The following is a 15,059-nucleotide window of genomic DNA, read 5'->3' on the forward strand; positions in this document are numbered from 1 at the left end:
CTAATGTTGGAGGAGAGAAGAAAGGTATGCGCCGCTCTTCTGACTCCTGGTGTGATTATGTGGTGGTTTCTGATTATTTGGAGGGTCTTGCGCCTGCAGTTATTATTAGAAGACCAAAACCAGAACCAAAGGAGACTGCTGATATTCCTTTGTCCAATCCTGATGATCCTATTGACTTGGAATCAAGTCTGAATGCTTAGTGAGACATAAGGCAGGGAAAAGAAAACAGTCTGGCGCTGAGGCTGAAGGTCAGCCTGCGAAGAAAATTCAGAGGAAAAAAATTACCAGGAGAGGCAATCTGGATGCTTTTATTTTAGAGTCTATTCCTGGTAAGTGTCGTTGTTTGATTTCCTCTTCATGTGCTTACTGACTATTTTGTGGTTCATATACTCTCTTCTCTTTTTTTCAGAAAAACCAATTTCTCCTATTCTCACAGAGTCGTTACCTGTGGTTAATGAAGAACTTCCACCCTCTCCCCCACGTGCCTCTGTTGGTGCGCAGTTGAAGAGCACTGAGACTCCTGAGGTAGGGGAGACTGATAGGCTGAAAATTTTGAGGCTGACAAGCCTGTTGATGTTGCTGCTGATGCAGAAAAGATTACTAGCCCAGAGATTGTGGATGGTGCTGGTAGTCCACAAACTCCTGATCTTGCTGCTCATGATTTGGAAAAGCAAAAAACTACCGAAGAGGTTCCTGTTACAACTTCTCCTACCAAACCTTCTGGCGTTATGCCTGAGAACATTGAGAAGGTTACTGTTGAGGAGCAGGGCTCATTTTCTGGCGCTGGCAAAGGTTCTCCCATCCGCCCAGAGGAAACTTTGGGGGATTACTACTATCGAACCTATTCGGAGAAAGATGCCTCTGAGATTCACGCACCTGTTTGGAACCTGAAGAAGGGTGATACTTTCTCTGATTGCCGCGTCTGCCGTGACTGGTTGCAGGGGATATTTCCGCCTGGGGAGATTAAGTTTCAAGAGAGCCGACTTCATGAGCAGACTTATCATGCCTACCTTGAGGAAGCAGCCTCTCATGCATCCACTACGCACCTCATAGTGCGCGAGTGGCATAGTATGCACAAGGATTGGGCTGCCTTCAAGGCATCCAAGTAGAAGGTTGCGGATGATGAAAGCCGTGTTGCTCAGTTAAAGGCTAAGCTAGAAGCTGATCAGGCCAAGTTTGAAGCTGATCGAAAGACTGAAGAATGGTCTGTTGCGGGTTGGAAGAGAAAAGCGGAAGCTGAAGCTGCCCTCCTTTCTGAGGAACGCAAGAATTGGAAGAAAATTTGTGAAAAAGACAATGCTGAAAAGGTGAATCTCCGCAATGTTATCAACAATCTTAAGGCTGAGATTAAGAAATTGAAGAAATAGGATGCGGAGATTGAAAAGTTTAAGAAGGAAAAAGCTGATGTGGAAGCTGCGCTAGATGAGGCGCGTTCTCATAGGGAACGTAGTGAACAACGAGAGGTACATGCCTGTGCCACTCTTACTCTTAGGGAAAAAGAGATAGAGGAACTTACCTCTTTGCTTTCTGACTAGGAACAACTTAAAAAGGACTTGGAGCTTGCGCATTCCGAAAAAGCTGAAACCTCCCGCCGTTTAAGAGAAACTGCAGACTTCTGAAACAGCGCGGGCTACGGCGGAAAGCGAGCTTGAACCTTTGAAAAGTGACATGGCATGGCTGAAGGAGCGCGAGATTGCTTGTGTAAGTTGACTTTTCGTTGCTTTTCTTTGTGAAAGTGTTTCGCGCTTTTCCTTTGTTTTATCTTTCCTTCTCGCTTTTTATAGGTTGCTGAGTCAGTGTTGAATTCTGAAGAGCTGGATAAGACTGTTGCGCACTTGGTACTTGCTGCGCGGAATGACGGGTATGCCCAAGGTTATGCTGAATGTTCTCAGCATGTGAATAATGCTCTGAAAGTTGACTGGGATACCAGTAAATCCGCTACTTATGGTGTCAACACTGGTGCTGCTTTTGCAGCTTTAAAGACAGAATTTGATAACTTGCAGCTTCCTGTTATGGACCTTATAAACGTTGCCTTGCAATCTGAAGATCATGTGGCGCAGTTGAAGGAAATTTTTCCTGATGAAGATGAAAACCTATCCTAGGTTTCTGTAATTGTATTGAACAATTTCTGTAGTCTTTTAAGGATGTGTTATCCTCTTTTTTTTCTGTTAATGCGCTGCCGCACAAGTAACTAATACACTGCCGTGTAATCTGATGATTTTTGAAGGCGCCTTGGTACGCCATGAATATTATGATATGTGTTTTTAGGTTACAATATATTGCATGGGCACAATTGCTTTGATTAGGTAAGGCGAACGAAGGTGGTGTGAAGCTCATGTGTGAACGTATAGTCTTGCGTGATGTAGTCACTGACCGTTCATGAGGCTTGTATTGTTTTTACCATACTCTTTTTGCGCTTACCAAAAGAAATTGCATGCATTTTGTAATAAAAAACACAAGAATAATAGAAACTTTGTTGTTTATTTCGGGATAAGGCGCAGAGGCCGTTACAAAGTCTATTAAAAATAAATACATGTTTCTTAACTTACTCTATTCTCCGCTTTAGATAACTGTAGAGTGCTTCATACTGCAGGGAGATCATAGAGTTGCTTCTTAGTTTTTCGCTTTCTTGCTTGGGCCTTCTTCGCCTCGAGTGATTTGCTTTATTTCTTTGCGCACGTTTTGTAGTAAGTGAGTGAGCTCACCACTATTAAGTACTTTTTCAATTTTTGTACGCAAAGAAATGCAGTTATTAGTAGTATGCCCGTTGTCCTTGTAGTATTCACAATACTGACTCGGGTCTTGTCCACGCTTGTTTTTCATGGGTGGCGGAGGTTTAAACTGGTAATCCTCTGTGCTTAGAACTTCCGCGGGAGTTTTGGTTAAGGGAGTCCATTGTCTCTCCCTGTTCTCTTGCTTAGCTTCCCTTTGAGCGGTAAGTTTGTTGATTGTGGTTCGAGCATCCTCGGATGAATGGTTTGAATCGCGCCATCCTTTCTTAAATTTCCTCCCACCACTTGAGCCTAAATCTGAGGGCCGGTTATGTGGTGGTGGCGGCCTGTTGGTGGTAAGATTTTTTTCTGTTTGCACATAGACCTTGGCCGCCGCCATCACTTTTTCCCAACTCTTCGGGAGCCCTTCTGTTCCAGACAGGACTTTTATCATATCATCGCACCTGACTGCATACTTAAATTGAGTGCGAATCAGCTGCTCATGAACGTCCCCGATCTTGAGTACCTCCTTGTTATAGCGAGTAATGAAGTCTTCTAGACTTTCATCACCATGACGCCAGATGTTCATTACATCCGAAGTGTCGCGGATGGATCGTCTTTGCTGGCTAAAATGAACTAGAAACTTATCGCGCAGATCTATCCATGACGTGATTTTCCCAATGGGTAAGTTGTCAAACCATATTCTTGCAGCGCCAGTAAGGGTCTGAACGAAGAGGTGGCACCACATTGGTAGGGTCCAGCCTCCTACCAGCCCTGCACTTGTAAAGACTCGCAGATGATCGTCAGGGTCACTCATTCCGTTGAACTTGTCTACAGTAGACGGAAGCTTTTCTTTCTCTAGCGGAGCCAGAGTGATTTCACTTATAAATTTTGAGTTCTCCGCCGCTTCAGCAGGAAGATAGATCAGATCATAGTTATGCTCAGCCTCTGGATTGTAAACTGCGCGTGGTCTACACTTGTTGTAATTTGGTTGTATCCGAGTAAACACACCGGCACTTTCTCCTTCATGGTAAGTTCGATCATATTCACTGGTGTGGGAATTTCGCTGAGAACCCAACCTGGTGTGAACTGAAGGTCTCCTATGAAGGTGTGACTCGTCTCGATACTCTCTTCGGCGGTTTTCTGACTGAGTATACTCGTATCTCGAAGGAGATCTAGAGTAAACCTTCGTATCTTCGATCTGAACTCGGGATGGACCAGCATGTTGAGAAACATGAGGTATCGATGGTGTTCTAGCATGGGATACAGGCCTCCGTGATTGTGTTTGGGGCGTAGCTTGTGCACACAGCTGTGTATACATAGCGTTCAACGCCCCCTATGATCTGACATACCAGGAGATTGGGGTTTCTCCTGGGGGCAAAATTGAGCTTATGGGGACTTCTGGCTGTACCCCTGGGTAATAGGTTCACTCGGATGATTATTGACAAACTGTGCTTCGTTGTCATCCGAGGCTTTTTCTACGATACCTTCAACTTGGGTATTGTTAACGAAGTTTGGCCGAGGGCCGTTTTAATGATGGGTTGAAGTTTCCTCCATTCCTGAATGGAATCAACAAAATGAATCGAAAACGAGAAAAAATGGGTGAAACAGAAAGATCGGTGGGCGCCAATGAAGAAACACTAGATAAATGACCGGGATCAAATTATCTAGGGGTTAGGTTCTGCATAAAAAGGTGGTTCTCTCTCGCTCGATTCGAAGGGGCCGATCTTATTCTCCGGTGAATACTGCAAAACAAAACACTGTTAGCCTCGTCAAGGGGAGAAGGGAGGTTCTCTCCTTGACCCGACTCCGGCGTGAGAATAAGTATGTGTTTTTGAAGAAGAAGAAGTATTGACGAAGTGTGTGTAACTTGAAGTTCATACCTGAATTATTCTCTTATTTATAGCTGGTAATTTGGGCGGGAAAACTCGTTGTTGAAATATTAACGGAAAATGCTAACCCCGTAAGCGGTTATTTTCCTTCCGTTAATCCTCTAGATCGGATTGTGATAGCACACGGATCGCGATCTTAATCGAAGGCTGGGGATTTGCCACGTGGAAAGCGGGCAAGTGGAGGTTTCTCTCCAATTCCATGCCATCACCATGATTTCTAGGTAGAACAGGGTGATGACACGTGGCCCAGACAGTTATAACCGTCTGGTGGTGTATAATTGAGTCTTCTAGAAGATTATTGCCATAATTCAGTATGACTCCTTACTGTGTGGTATCAGGTTAGTAAATAATATCCAAGTCTGGGTATTATTTAAGCGGAAGTATTTACTGGGATTTTTATCCCTTTGTTATAGAGAAATGGCGTAAGGACCCTTTTACTTCCTTTTGGCGCGCGGGTGTTGTCTGCTGCCTTTCTCTTTGTAGGACTAGTGCACGGCCGCCCAAGGCTTAAAGAGGGTTGGAAGACGAGGTTGTGGTATAGTCCCAAGTACTTGATATGTGGTATAGTCCCAAGTACTTGATATGAGGGTTGGAAGACGAGGTTGTGGTATAGTCCCAAGTCCCCCCAGTCTAGTGTTGCTCTTATGCAAATAAGTGGAGCACTGGACTATGAGAGAGTGGTGCTTATAGGCTTTTTCAAGCGCGAAAGTAGGGAATCTTCTATGAGAAGATATCCTTTGTTCATGATGCTGATTTTTGAAATTTTTTGAATTTGGATATGAAGGGTACAGTAATGACTGTGTGACAGGCTGTCACTGTTAGGTGAATATTACTGACTGTGCCTTGTACGCGCGCGTGAACTCGCGTTTATGTCACTTGTTACTCGCCTATGTCGCTTGGGTAACTGTGCTACCCCGAAAAAGGTGTTGTGACAGTTACCTAAGCTATTTATGGCGGTGGGTATATAAGTGTCTCGGATTTCTTATTTTCCAGTAATCATTACTTTGTTGAAAATCTTTTTTCCTTTCGTCTTCTTAATCTGTCTTTTTTAGAAAGAATTACAATCTCCTCGTCCTATGTCAACCGGAGATCGTCACGAAGATTCAACGGAAGAAATGTCTACTGAACTTCCACCATTGAAGTGGTCTAGGACGACTTTTGATGGTTTGGTTCGGAATCTTAGGTTTCCGGACAACCGGGTGCCCGTTACCCTGAAGAGGGTCAGACGGCGGCAGATGCTCCGGCTGGGTATGTGACCCTATTCTGGGATTTCTTTTGTGCAGGCAACTTCCGTTTGCCTGCGACAAAATTTTTTCTTGAATTTCTTGAGTACTACAAAATCCACATCTCTCAGTTGCACCCTATCGGTATGGTTAGGGTTCGCCATTTTGAATTTGTTTGTCGGACGATGAATATCGAGCCGATGCTTACCCGATTCCGTGTTTTCCACCAGATGCATTGTTCTCAAGGATTCCTCAAAGTACTGCTGCTGAGCAGTTGACTCATGAAAAGTGGACTAGGTGTAACCGCATGTCTCTCATGTTTATGAAGCAGTCCATCAGCAATGCAATCAGAGGAGCTATTCCTGATTCTGAAGATGCTAAAACCTACTTGGCTTCTATGGAGGCGCAATTTAAGAGGACGTCTAAAGCACACGCTAGTACCCTTATCCTCAAGCTGGTGACAGTATGATGGGAGGAGCGGCATTCGCGAGCACATCATGATGATGAATGACATGGCCAATAAGCTGAAGGGGCTGGAAATGGAAATCAGTGATGGTTTCCTCGTTCATTTCATCATTACTTCGCTTCCTTCGTCTTTTGAAGCATTCAAGATCAATTACAACACTCAGAAGGACAAATGGACGATGAGTGAGCTGGTCGCTATGTGTGTACAGGAGGAAGAGTGTATGAGGATGGATCGCACTACTGATGTTGCTAACTTCACCACCTCCAACTCCAAGAAAAGGAAGAACAATCATCAGAGGAAGGATGCTTCAAAAGTCCAAAGGCCTAATCCTAATACAAGTGCAGCTTCCAGCTCTAAGAACTCCTTAGGCAGAATCCACTGCAAGTTCTGTAAAAAGACATGACATATACAGAAGAAATGCCCTGATTTTAAGGAGTGGCTGGCTAAGAAAGGTAACGATTATTTTATGATACATGAGTCCTATAATTTAAATGTTCCTGCTAATTCTTGGTGGTTTGATTCTGGTTCTATGGTTCATGTTACCAATTCAACTCAGGGATTCCTTACAATCCGGAAGCTGGAAAGAAACCAAAGAACGCTTAAGGTTGGGGATGATCGAGAATTAGAAGTGAAGGCCATTGGAACATTACAATTATTTATGAAAACTGGTTTATATATTAAACTTTATGATACCTTATATGTTCCTGAGGTAACTCGGAACCTTGTATCAGGACCAAAGTTAGACATGGACGGTTTTATTGTTTCCCATGGTCATCGCAAACTCTCTATCCTCTGTGATTCTGTTCTTTATGGTACTGCTATTCTGGATGGTGGTCTCTATAGATTAGAACTAGATGATAATTTTTCCAAATCTTTGTTGTCATATAACATTAATGAATCACTCACAAAGATGAAAGATAAAACGAGACTTAGAGACTTCATCCATGTTGTGGCATCAGCGTTAAGGCCACATCTCAAGAGAACGATTAAATCGTCTCGTAAAGGATGAAGTCTTACCTCCTCTCGATTTCTCTGATTTTGGAACATGTGTCAAATGGCTTAAAGGTAAAATGACATTAGCGAATAAGAAAGGTGCCACTAGGAGCTCTAATTTATTAGAACTCGTTCATACTTACATCAGTGGTCCCTACCAAATCGCTGGCATAAAAGGACATACTTCATTTATCACGTTTATTGACGATTATTCTCGTTACATGTACTTGTATCTTATTAAGGAAAAGTCTAAATCTCTTACAACTTTTAAAGATTATAAGGCTGAAGTTGAAAAGCAATTAGATCGTCAGATTAAAGTTGTGAGATCAGATAGAGGCGGTGAATATTATGGAAGACATACTGATGTGGGTCAAGCTCCTGGTCCATTTTATGAGTTTTGTCCAGTCATGGGATTGTGAACCAATACACCATGCCTGGTACACCTCAGCAAAACGGTGTCACTGAAAGAAGAAACTATACCCTTATGAACATGGTGCACAGTATGTTAGCCAACACTAATTTACCATTATTCCTCTGGACTGAAGCGTTAAAAGCAGTTGTTCATATACTCAATAGAATTCCTTCTAAGTATGTCCCTAAAACTCCTTATGAACTTTGGACAGGAAGGAAACCGAGTCTTAAATATATGAAAGTATGGGGCTGCATTGCTGAAGCAAAACTTTACAATCCTTTCCTAAGGAAACTTGACCCTAAAACAGTTACCTGTTTCTTTATCGGGTATCCTGATAACTCAAAGGGTTATCGTTTCTATTGTCCTTCTCATGTCACCCGTATTGTTGAAACCAAGCGTGTTGCATTCCTGGAGGATTTCAAGGTCAGTGGGAGCAGTATCAACCCTTACGAAGAATTGCAAGAAGTACAAGACGCGGGGGGGGGGGGGGACTCGTCGCTTACCATTACTCCGATTACTCCTCTTGTACCCAATGCAACTACTGTACCTAAAGCTACTGCACCAACTCCAAATTTACCTCTACAATCAGAACCCATTATACCTCATGACGAAGGCACATCAAACGCTCCAAACCAAGACAACGCTGAACCCGATAATCCACTCAGGAGGTCATATAGGACCAGAAGGCCCACTAATTGGGATGATTATGTTACCTACCTGATTGAAATGGATCCCGGAAAGCTCAATGATCCTATCTCTTATAATGAAGCCATTAGCAGTGATCAGTCTTCTGAATGGAATAAAGCAATGATTGATGAGCTTGAATCCTTGAAGAAAAATGACGTTTGGGATTTGGTAGAATTACCCAACGGTGTCAAACCAGTAGGATGTAAATGGGTGTTCAAAACAAAACTGGATCCGAATGGGAATGTTGAACGCTACAAAGCGAGATTGGTTGCAAAGGGTTACACTCAGAAAGAGGGAATTAATTATCAAGAGACGTTTTCACCTGTCTCTCGTAAAGATTCATTAAGGATCGTCATGGCCCTAGTAGCTCATTTTGATTTAGAGTTGCATCAGATGGACGTTAAAACCGCTTTCCTTAACGGAGACTTAGACGAAGATGTTTACTTGAAACAACCTGAAGGCTTTAAACCTGAAGGTCAGGAGCATCTAGTCTGTAAGTTGAAGAAATCCATTTACGGGTTAAAACAAGCATCACGTCAGTGGTACCTCAAGTTTGATGAAGTCATGAAGAAGTAAGGTTTTATGAAGAATCAAGTGGATCAATGCACCTACCTCAAGATGAATGGGAGCAACTTTACTATATTTGTCCTTTACGTAGATGATATTCTATTGGCAAGTAATAGTTTAGACATGTTGCATGAGTCAAAGCAGTTACTCTCGCATAACTTCGACATGAAGGATCTCGGAGATGCTTATTACGTCATTGGCATCGAAATTCACCGAGATAGACACAAAGGGATCTTAGGATTGCCCCAAAAGGCTTACATATATCGTGTCCTTACACGTTACAACATGCAACAGTGCAAACCATCCGTCGCTCCAGTAGTTAAGGGAGATGTTTTCGGTTCATTCCAGTGTCCGACAACAGAGGTTGAGAAGGAGCAAATGAGCCAGATACCTTACGCGTCAGTAGTCGGGAGATTGATGTATGCTCAAGTCTGTACTCGCCCAGATATCGCTTATATTACTGGAATGCTAGGCCATTATCAGACTAATCTTGGCTTAGATCACTGGAAAGCAGCTAAGAAGGTACTTCGATATCTGCAAGGGACGAAAGACTATAAACTGACTTATAGAAGAAGTGGTCATTTAGAAGTGGTAGGTTATTCTGATTCTGACTTTGCCAAGTGCAAAGATGACAAGAAATCCACTTCGGGCTATATTTTTTATGTTAGCAGGCGGACCTATCTCATGGAAGAGTAATAAACAACAGTTGACCACAACTTCCACAATGATGGCAGAGTACATTGCTGTTTATAATGCAACCTATCATGGAATGTTGCTTAGAAATCTGATCACTGGACTCAAAATCGTTAATTCCATTTCTAGACCATTGAAGCTTTATTGTGATAACTCAGCTGCCGTTAGTTTCTCGAACAGTAACAGTTCGACTGGAACTGGTTTATATCTCGATACAAAATATCTGTTCGTACGTGAACGAGTTGAGGAAAATAATCTTTGTATCGAGTATATTAGTACTAAAGATAGGCTTGCGGATCCGATGACTAAGGGTCTCCCTCCTAAGGTTTACGAAGAACATGTTCGGAATATGGGATTTAGTAAAGACCTTATTTAAGCATATTGTACTAGCTTATGTTTTATGACTAATGAAATTTCCTCAGTTTGATTTTGTATGTCTCTTAAAATATGTTCAACCGGTATAATGGCATATAGACAAATGAAGTTACAAATCAAACAAAGGGCTTATGCGTATTTTGATCATAACGATTAAGTTTTAAATTAAGGCTATAGTATGACTAATGAGAGTCCTGAGTCGCATAATGATTCAACGGCTGTATTTCTCTGCTATAGTACTTGTTTAAGGCTAAAATGAGTGTTAACTCCTGATCAGGCTTATCTAATACTCATAGTAAATGATTACTTGGCTAAGTGAGAGAATGTAAGATTAAATATATTATGTATTAATATTTAATCTAGTAGCCATTATAATCATTTGCATAATATATAGATCAAAATATATAATAACCTATTAAGTAATTAGTTGGTAATTGTTGATGAACCATATTACCCTTATTAACTAATTAGGTTTCCTCCTGGGTGCTTATATAAGGAGACTTATGTAGATGTTAAAAGGTTACACACTTAGACACATAACCTAATACGCATAACATCATAATTGGCCTCTTCTCCATACCGAACTCCCTATTCGGTTTAGTAATTACCATCATCAGTCTGCACCCTAAGGAGGAACCAGATCACCTTGACAAAGATGTCGAATTCCATGGCTTCTTCCCTAACCGGATTCTCCACAGCACTGTCTGCGGTGACATGTATGTTTTCATGTTTTCCCTCATGCTTAAAACAGAACTGATTTAACAAAACCAGTTATAAATGACTACTCAAAACAATCGAATAACAAGTTACAAATCATCAGTACATCGTTAAATCATAGACTAACCAGGCAACATAAATTATAAAAAAAAGGGAAAGAATAATCATAATACTAAACACAGTCAAAAGAGTTTGAACTTGAGAACCTTTACTAGCATACTCATTTGATTGTGATTCACAATTCCCTTAAAATAAATATAAATTAAAGAACAATGTCAAGTTACCCCGGTCAACCGATTGGATAATACAATGGGGTAATGAACAGAGTTGACTTAGTCTTTCGATAGTCTTGCCTCGAAACCTCCCTCGGGTCGTTTTACAAGATCATACGGCATGTGGGTCCCCAGAAGTTTGTCCCAAATTGGGAAAAAAGGCTGTGAAAAATTGTACTTCAATCCATGGAGTTGATGATGGATGTCATGATAAGCGGTATTGTTCTGGAAAAACATATGAAAAAGATTACCCGGTAGCCAAAGCCCACAATGATCATCAACGGTTTTTACCACAGCAAAACAGAAGAATATAACGGCGGTTCTTGCAGTCATTCCTGAAATTAGAAAAGAGATGGCCCCACCAACTGTGTCTAACAGTAGACCCTCGAGCGGGTGATTGTAAAGTGCCCCTATTGCGTATGGAACTACCAGTTTGTGGTGTTGTGAATGAATGTGGCGATAAAGAAATTTGTTTACGTGCATGTAACGATGCACGAAATATTGCCATGTGTCCATCACAAACATCGCAATGATGATCTGGATGATCTGCACGAGGAGGGGTGGCTGGACTTCCGTCTCAACCAAACCTGTCTCTGATGTCACCTGCATAGAACATGAACAAAGATGTTAGATGATAAACGAATACCGACATCTTTAGGTACCAAAAGAAATTGAACTCAAGATAATGCGTATGGCGATACATTCAAAGAATGGACGTTGCCTCACGTAGCTACACGCATTGCCTAATATTTTCTAAGCCTTGATTATATTAAAGGTAGAGTATATCGTATCATGCACATTTATTCACCAACAGCTTCTGTTCGGATAATGAGTTCGCATTCCATCTCCTAACAATTTTAATTTCTTCCAAAAAGGAAAAAAGAATGTTTGCTTCATGATAATATTAATGGCTGCGATTTGCGAATCATGATACACACACACACACATACATACATACTACATATATACATATAAGTATATTCTTTTTAAATAGAGTAAATTACGATTTTGGCCCCTGTGGTTATATCACTTTTACCGTTTTAGGCCAAAAAAGATTTTTTTTAACACCTGATCCCCCAACGTCTTTTTTTCTAACCCTTTTGGCCCCTGACAGGCTGACACTAACCCCATCCATTAAATGTTAGGGGCCAAAAGGGTTAGAAAAAAAGACGTTAGGGGCCAGAAGGGTTAGAAAAAAAGACGTTGGGGGGTTATATGTTAAAAAATTCTTTTTTGGGCTAAAAGGATAAAAGTGATATAACCACAGGGGCCAAAATCGTAATTTACTCTTTTAAATAATTAAAAAGGTGTTCTTGTTCTCACTTCTGTGATGTTGTGACATTTACTCTACGAAATTGAGAATGTAACCCCCGTGGACGTAGGTTGCACACCGCAACCGAACCACGTAAAATCTCTCGTATTCTTTCCCGCTTTTCTATTTGTTATTCATGTGTGCTCAGTTTGATCCCAACAGTTTTTGAAACTTTCATGTTTATTTCGTCGTTTTAAACAACTTGCATAAAAGAAGTACATGTTCCATAAACATGGAAATCCCAACCAATAAACGATTTTTAATAAAGCCTTGAATAATTAGAGACATCGCAACATTAATGAGCAAAATTCCAAGACCATTACTGAAGCATTCAGGAACGCACTCAAGTAACACGCAGATATTATCACGAAAGACATACCATCATAAGAGTAACAACAATCAAGATAACGTCTTATCATATCCCAAAACACTCATGTACACGAGAATTATAGAAAACGTAGGAGTTGACCATAGAGGGATAGCTTAGAGAAACTTATTCTCATTAAAACGTACGGGAAACAAACAAGTGACGCATAATATGATCTAATTATGCAAACAACACATGATTTATTAACAATCTGCAAATTAACCTAAAATTTTATAGAGCAGATCATGAAACCATCATCTCTAAACTAACTTAACGTGTTAAATTCTTATCGCCACTGATACATAATATAAGTTATAACAGTATAACACACAAGTAACGTATAATATCGTCTGTCACTCTGTCTATCCAAACAACATATGATGTTTCGGGGATCTTAACATCAATCTAAAATCCCATTACCACACACAATCAAATCATTATACATCTCACCATCTACACACTAACTTAAAGTGTTCAATTCTTCTTTCTATTGATACATATAATACGGTCTGTCTTCCGGATCTTAATATAATATGGTCTGTCTATGCAAACAACATATGGTCTTGACTAAAAAATTATCAGCACAAAAATCAACTGCATATTCCATCTAATCATGAAACCATCATCTCTAGATGAGCTTAAACAGATCAAACAACGTACCCGTTTACACAAACATAACATCAAACATGTGGCAGGCAGTCTTATCTTACCAGAAAGAGGAGGTGAGCAACAACAGCCTGAACCAACTGCTGAAGCAAGACGCCTTTGACAACAGAACTCAAGGGCACAGAGTTCTTCACATCTTCTTCTTTCCTCGTATGCAGCCGATAGTTATCTAACGGCGGAAGCAACTGGAAAAGGCCAGCGTACAGCCAGTAGATTACAATTGGAGCAAACGTCCCCATCACTTCATCGCTTACGTACCCTTCCCAAAACACCATCACCGGAGAATTAAACCCTAAATTGAAGGGGTTGTGATGGAACTGATTTAAGGTAAGGGGTTGGATTGAGAGAATGAGAAAGTGAATCAGATCTGTAGGAAGGGAGGAAGTGAGGGAGTTCGTGTTTCAGACAGACAGCTGTACAAGGTTGTAATCTTGTGTTGTGTTGTGGATTTGCTGGACTGCTGCTCACTCAAAATCATCACATTCATTTCATTTTCCCCCTTTTTAACATAAAAAGGTAAAGATAATTGTATTTTTCACATTCATCATGTGTTATTGTCATTTGTGTTTGATCAAATTTTAAAGACTGTATTTTTTCTTTAAAGTTTATAAGATTTGTATTTTATGTTTTCAAATTTTGTATATTATGTATGTTTTTTTGGATCTAATCCAATTAGATTTGTATTTTATGTTTTCAAATTTTGTATATTATGTATGTTTTTTTTGGATCTAATCCAATTAATTTTAACCGTTAAATTAGGTCATATATGAGGGTAGTTTAGTCTTTTCTCATACTCTTTTCATCCCATATATATATATAGAAAGAGAGAAAGTGTATTATACAATATCCGTTAACGTACGATGCGTATGAGATTAATATATAACATGCGGATTGAGTGATATAACATGCAGATTTTATACAATTTGGCTTCCGAGTTTATGAACATGTCTGAGTTTGTGAAGTCCGGGTTTGGTAAGTATAACATGCGGGTTTTGATAAATATAACATGCGGATTTTGTATTTTTTGGCTTCTGAGTTTGTGGAAGTCCGAGTTTGTGAAGTCCGGGTTTGGTAAATATAAAATGCGAGATTTCGCTTTTTGAGGTTTATAACGTGCGGATTTCTAATCGTGTACGTATCGTACGTTAAGGCCAATTGTCCTGTAACCTGATAACCGGAGTTTGCCCAAATACACACACACTCTTTCTAAGGCGAACCAGATTTTCGGCCACCACCACCGTTGTAACAACCCTCACAAAAAAATTAATATTTAGTATGATAATTATGCAATAAGGAAACCCTAATTAAGTTTAGTATGATTAATTAATCAGTTAATCAATATTAATTAAGCTAACAAGATTAATTAAGCTAAGTAAGGTCTATTAAAAATAGATATATATGAGGTCGTATAAGAACGTTTAATATTAATAATAAAATATATTATTTTTTTTCCTTACTCAGTTTTTAATGAAACATAGGTTAAAACGTAGATAAAAATATGCTCATTCTAAAGACATATTCGTCGTTTTATAAAACGTTATATTTTAAAAGTTATACAAGAAAAACGAGTTAAGCAGCTGAAATAAAATAACTAAGCTAGCTAGCTAGCACGTCAAGCTAGCTAGCAAGCACGTCACTTAAATCCCACATCCAGAATATGAAATTGAGCTGCCTGCCTGCTTGCTATAAATAAGAAGCTTAGGATT

At 40.2% G+C, this 15,059-nt stretch overlaps 1 protein-coding gene across 2 annotated transcripts; it reads right to left on the reverse strand.

The window, feature by feature from the left end:
• Positions 1-10,851: 10,851 nt before the first annotated feature.
• On the reverse strand, positions 10,852-13,835 carry LOC110889085 (very-long-chain aldehyde decarbonylase GL1-9). Of its 2 annotated transcripts, XM_035979466.1 has the most exons (3): positions 13,398-13,829; positions 11,260-11,611; positions 10,852-11,170 (listed from the first exon to the last, which is right to left on the reverse strand). In XM_035979466.1, the coding sequence occupies exons 1-3, from the start codon at positions 13,626-13,628 to the stop codon at positions 11,121-11,123; spliced, it is 633 nt and encodes a 210-aa protein (XP_035835359.1). In that variant the 5' UTR covers positions 13,629-13,829; the 3' UTR covers positions 10,852-11,120. The 2 variants fall into 2 exon arrangements, with proteins under 2 accessions (XP_035835359.1, XP_021992279.1); XM_022136587.2 differs by having other exon boundaries at positions 10,852-11,611; positions 13,398-13,835.
• Between the last annotated feature and the right edge of the window lie 1,224 nt (positions 13,836-15,059).

The sequence above is a fragment of the Helianthus annuus genome, chromosome 11 (assembly GCF_002127325.2).
Source record: "Helianthus annuus cultivar XRQ/B chromosome 11, HanXRQr2.0-SUNRISE, whole genome shotgun sequence".
In the NCBI taxonomy this organism is placed as follows: domain Eukaryota; kingdom Viridiplantae; phylum Streptophyta; class Magnoliopsida; order Asterales; family Asteraceae; genus Helianthus; species Helianthus annuus.

Excerpts from the sequence above, each read along its gene's own strand:
- LOC110889085 (XM_022136587.2), bottom strand. The coding sequence starts at position 13,628 with ATGGTGTTTTGGGAAGGGTACGTAAGCGATGAAGTGATGGGGACGTTT. Across the intron at positions 11,612-13,397 it reads TTGCTCACCTCCTCTTTCTG|GTGACATCAGAGACAGGTTT; the intron begins GTAAGATAAGAC and ends TGTTCTATGCAG.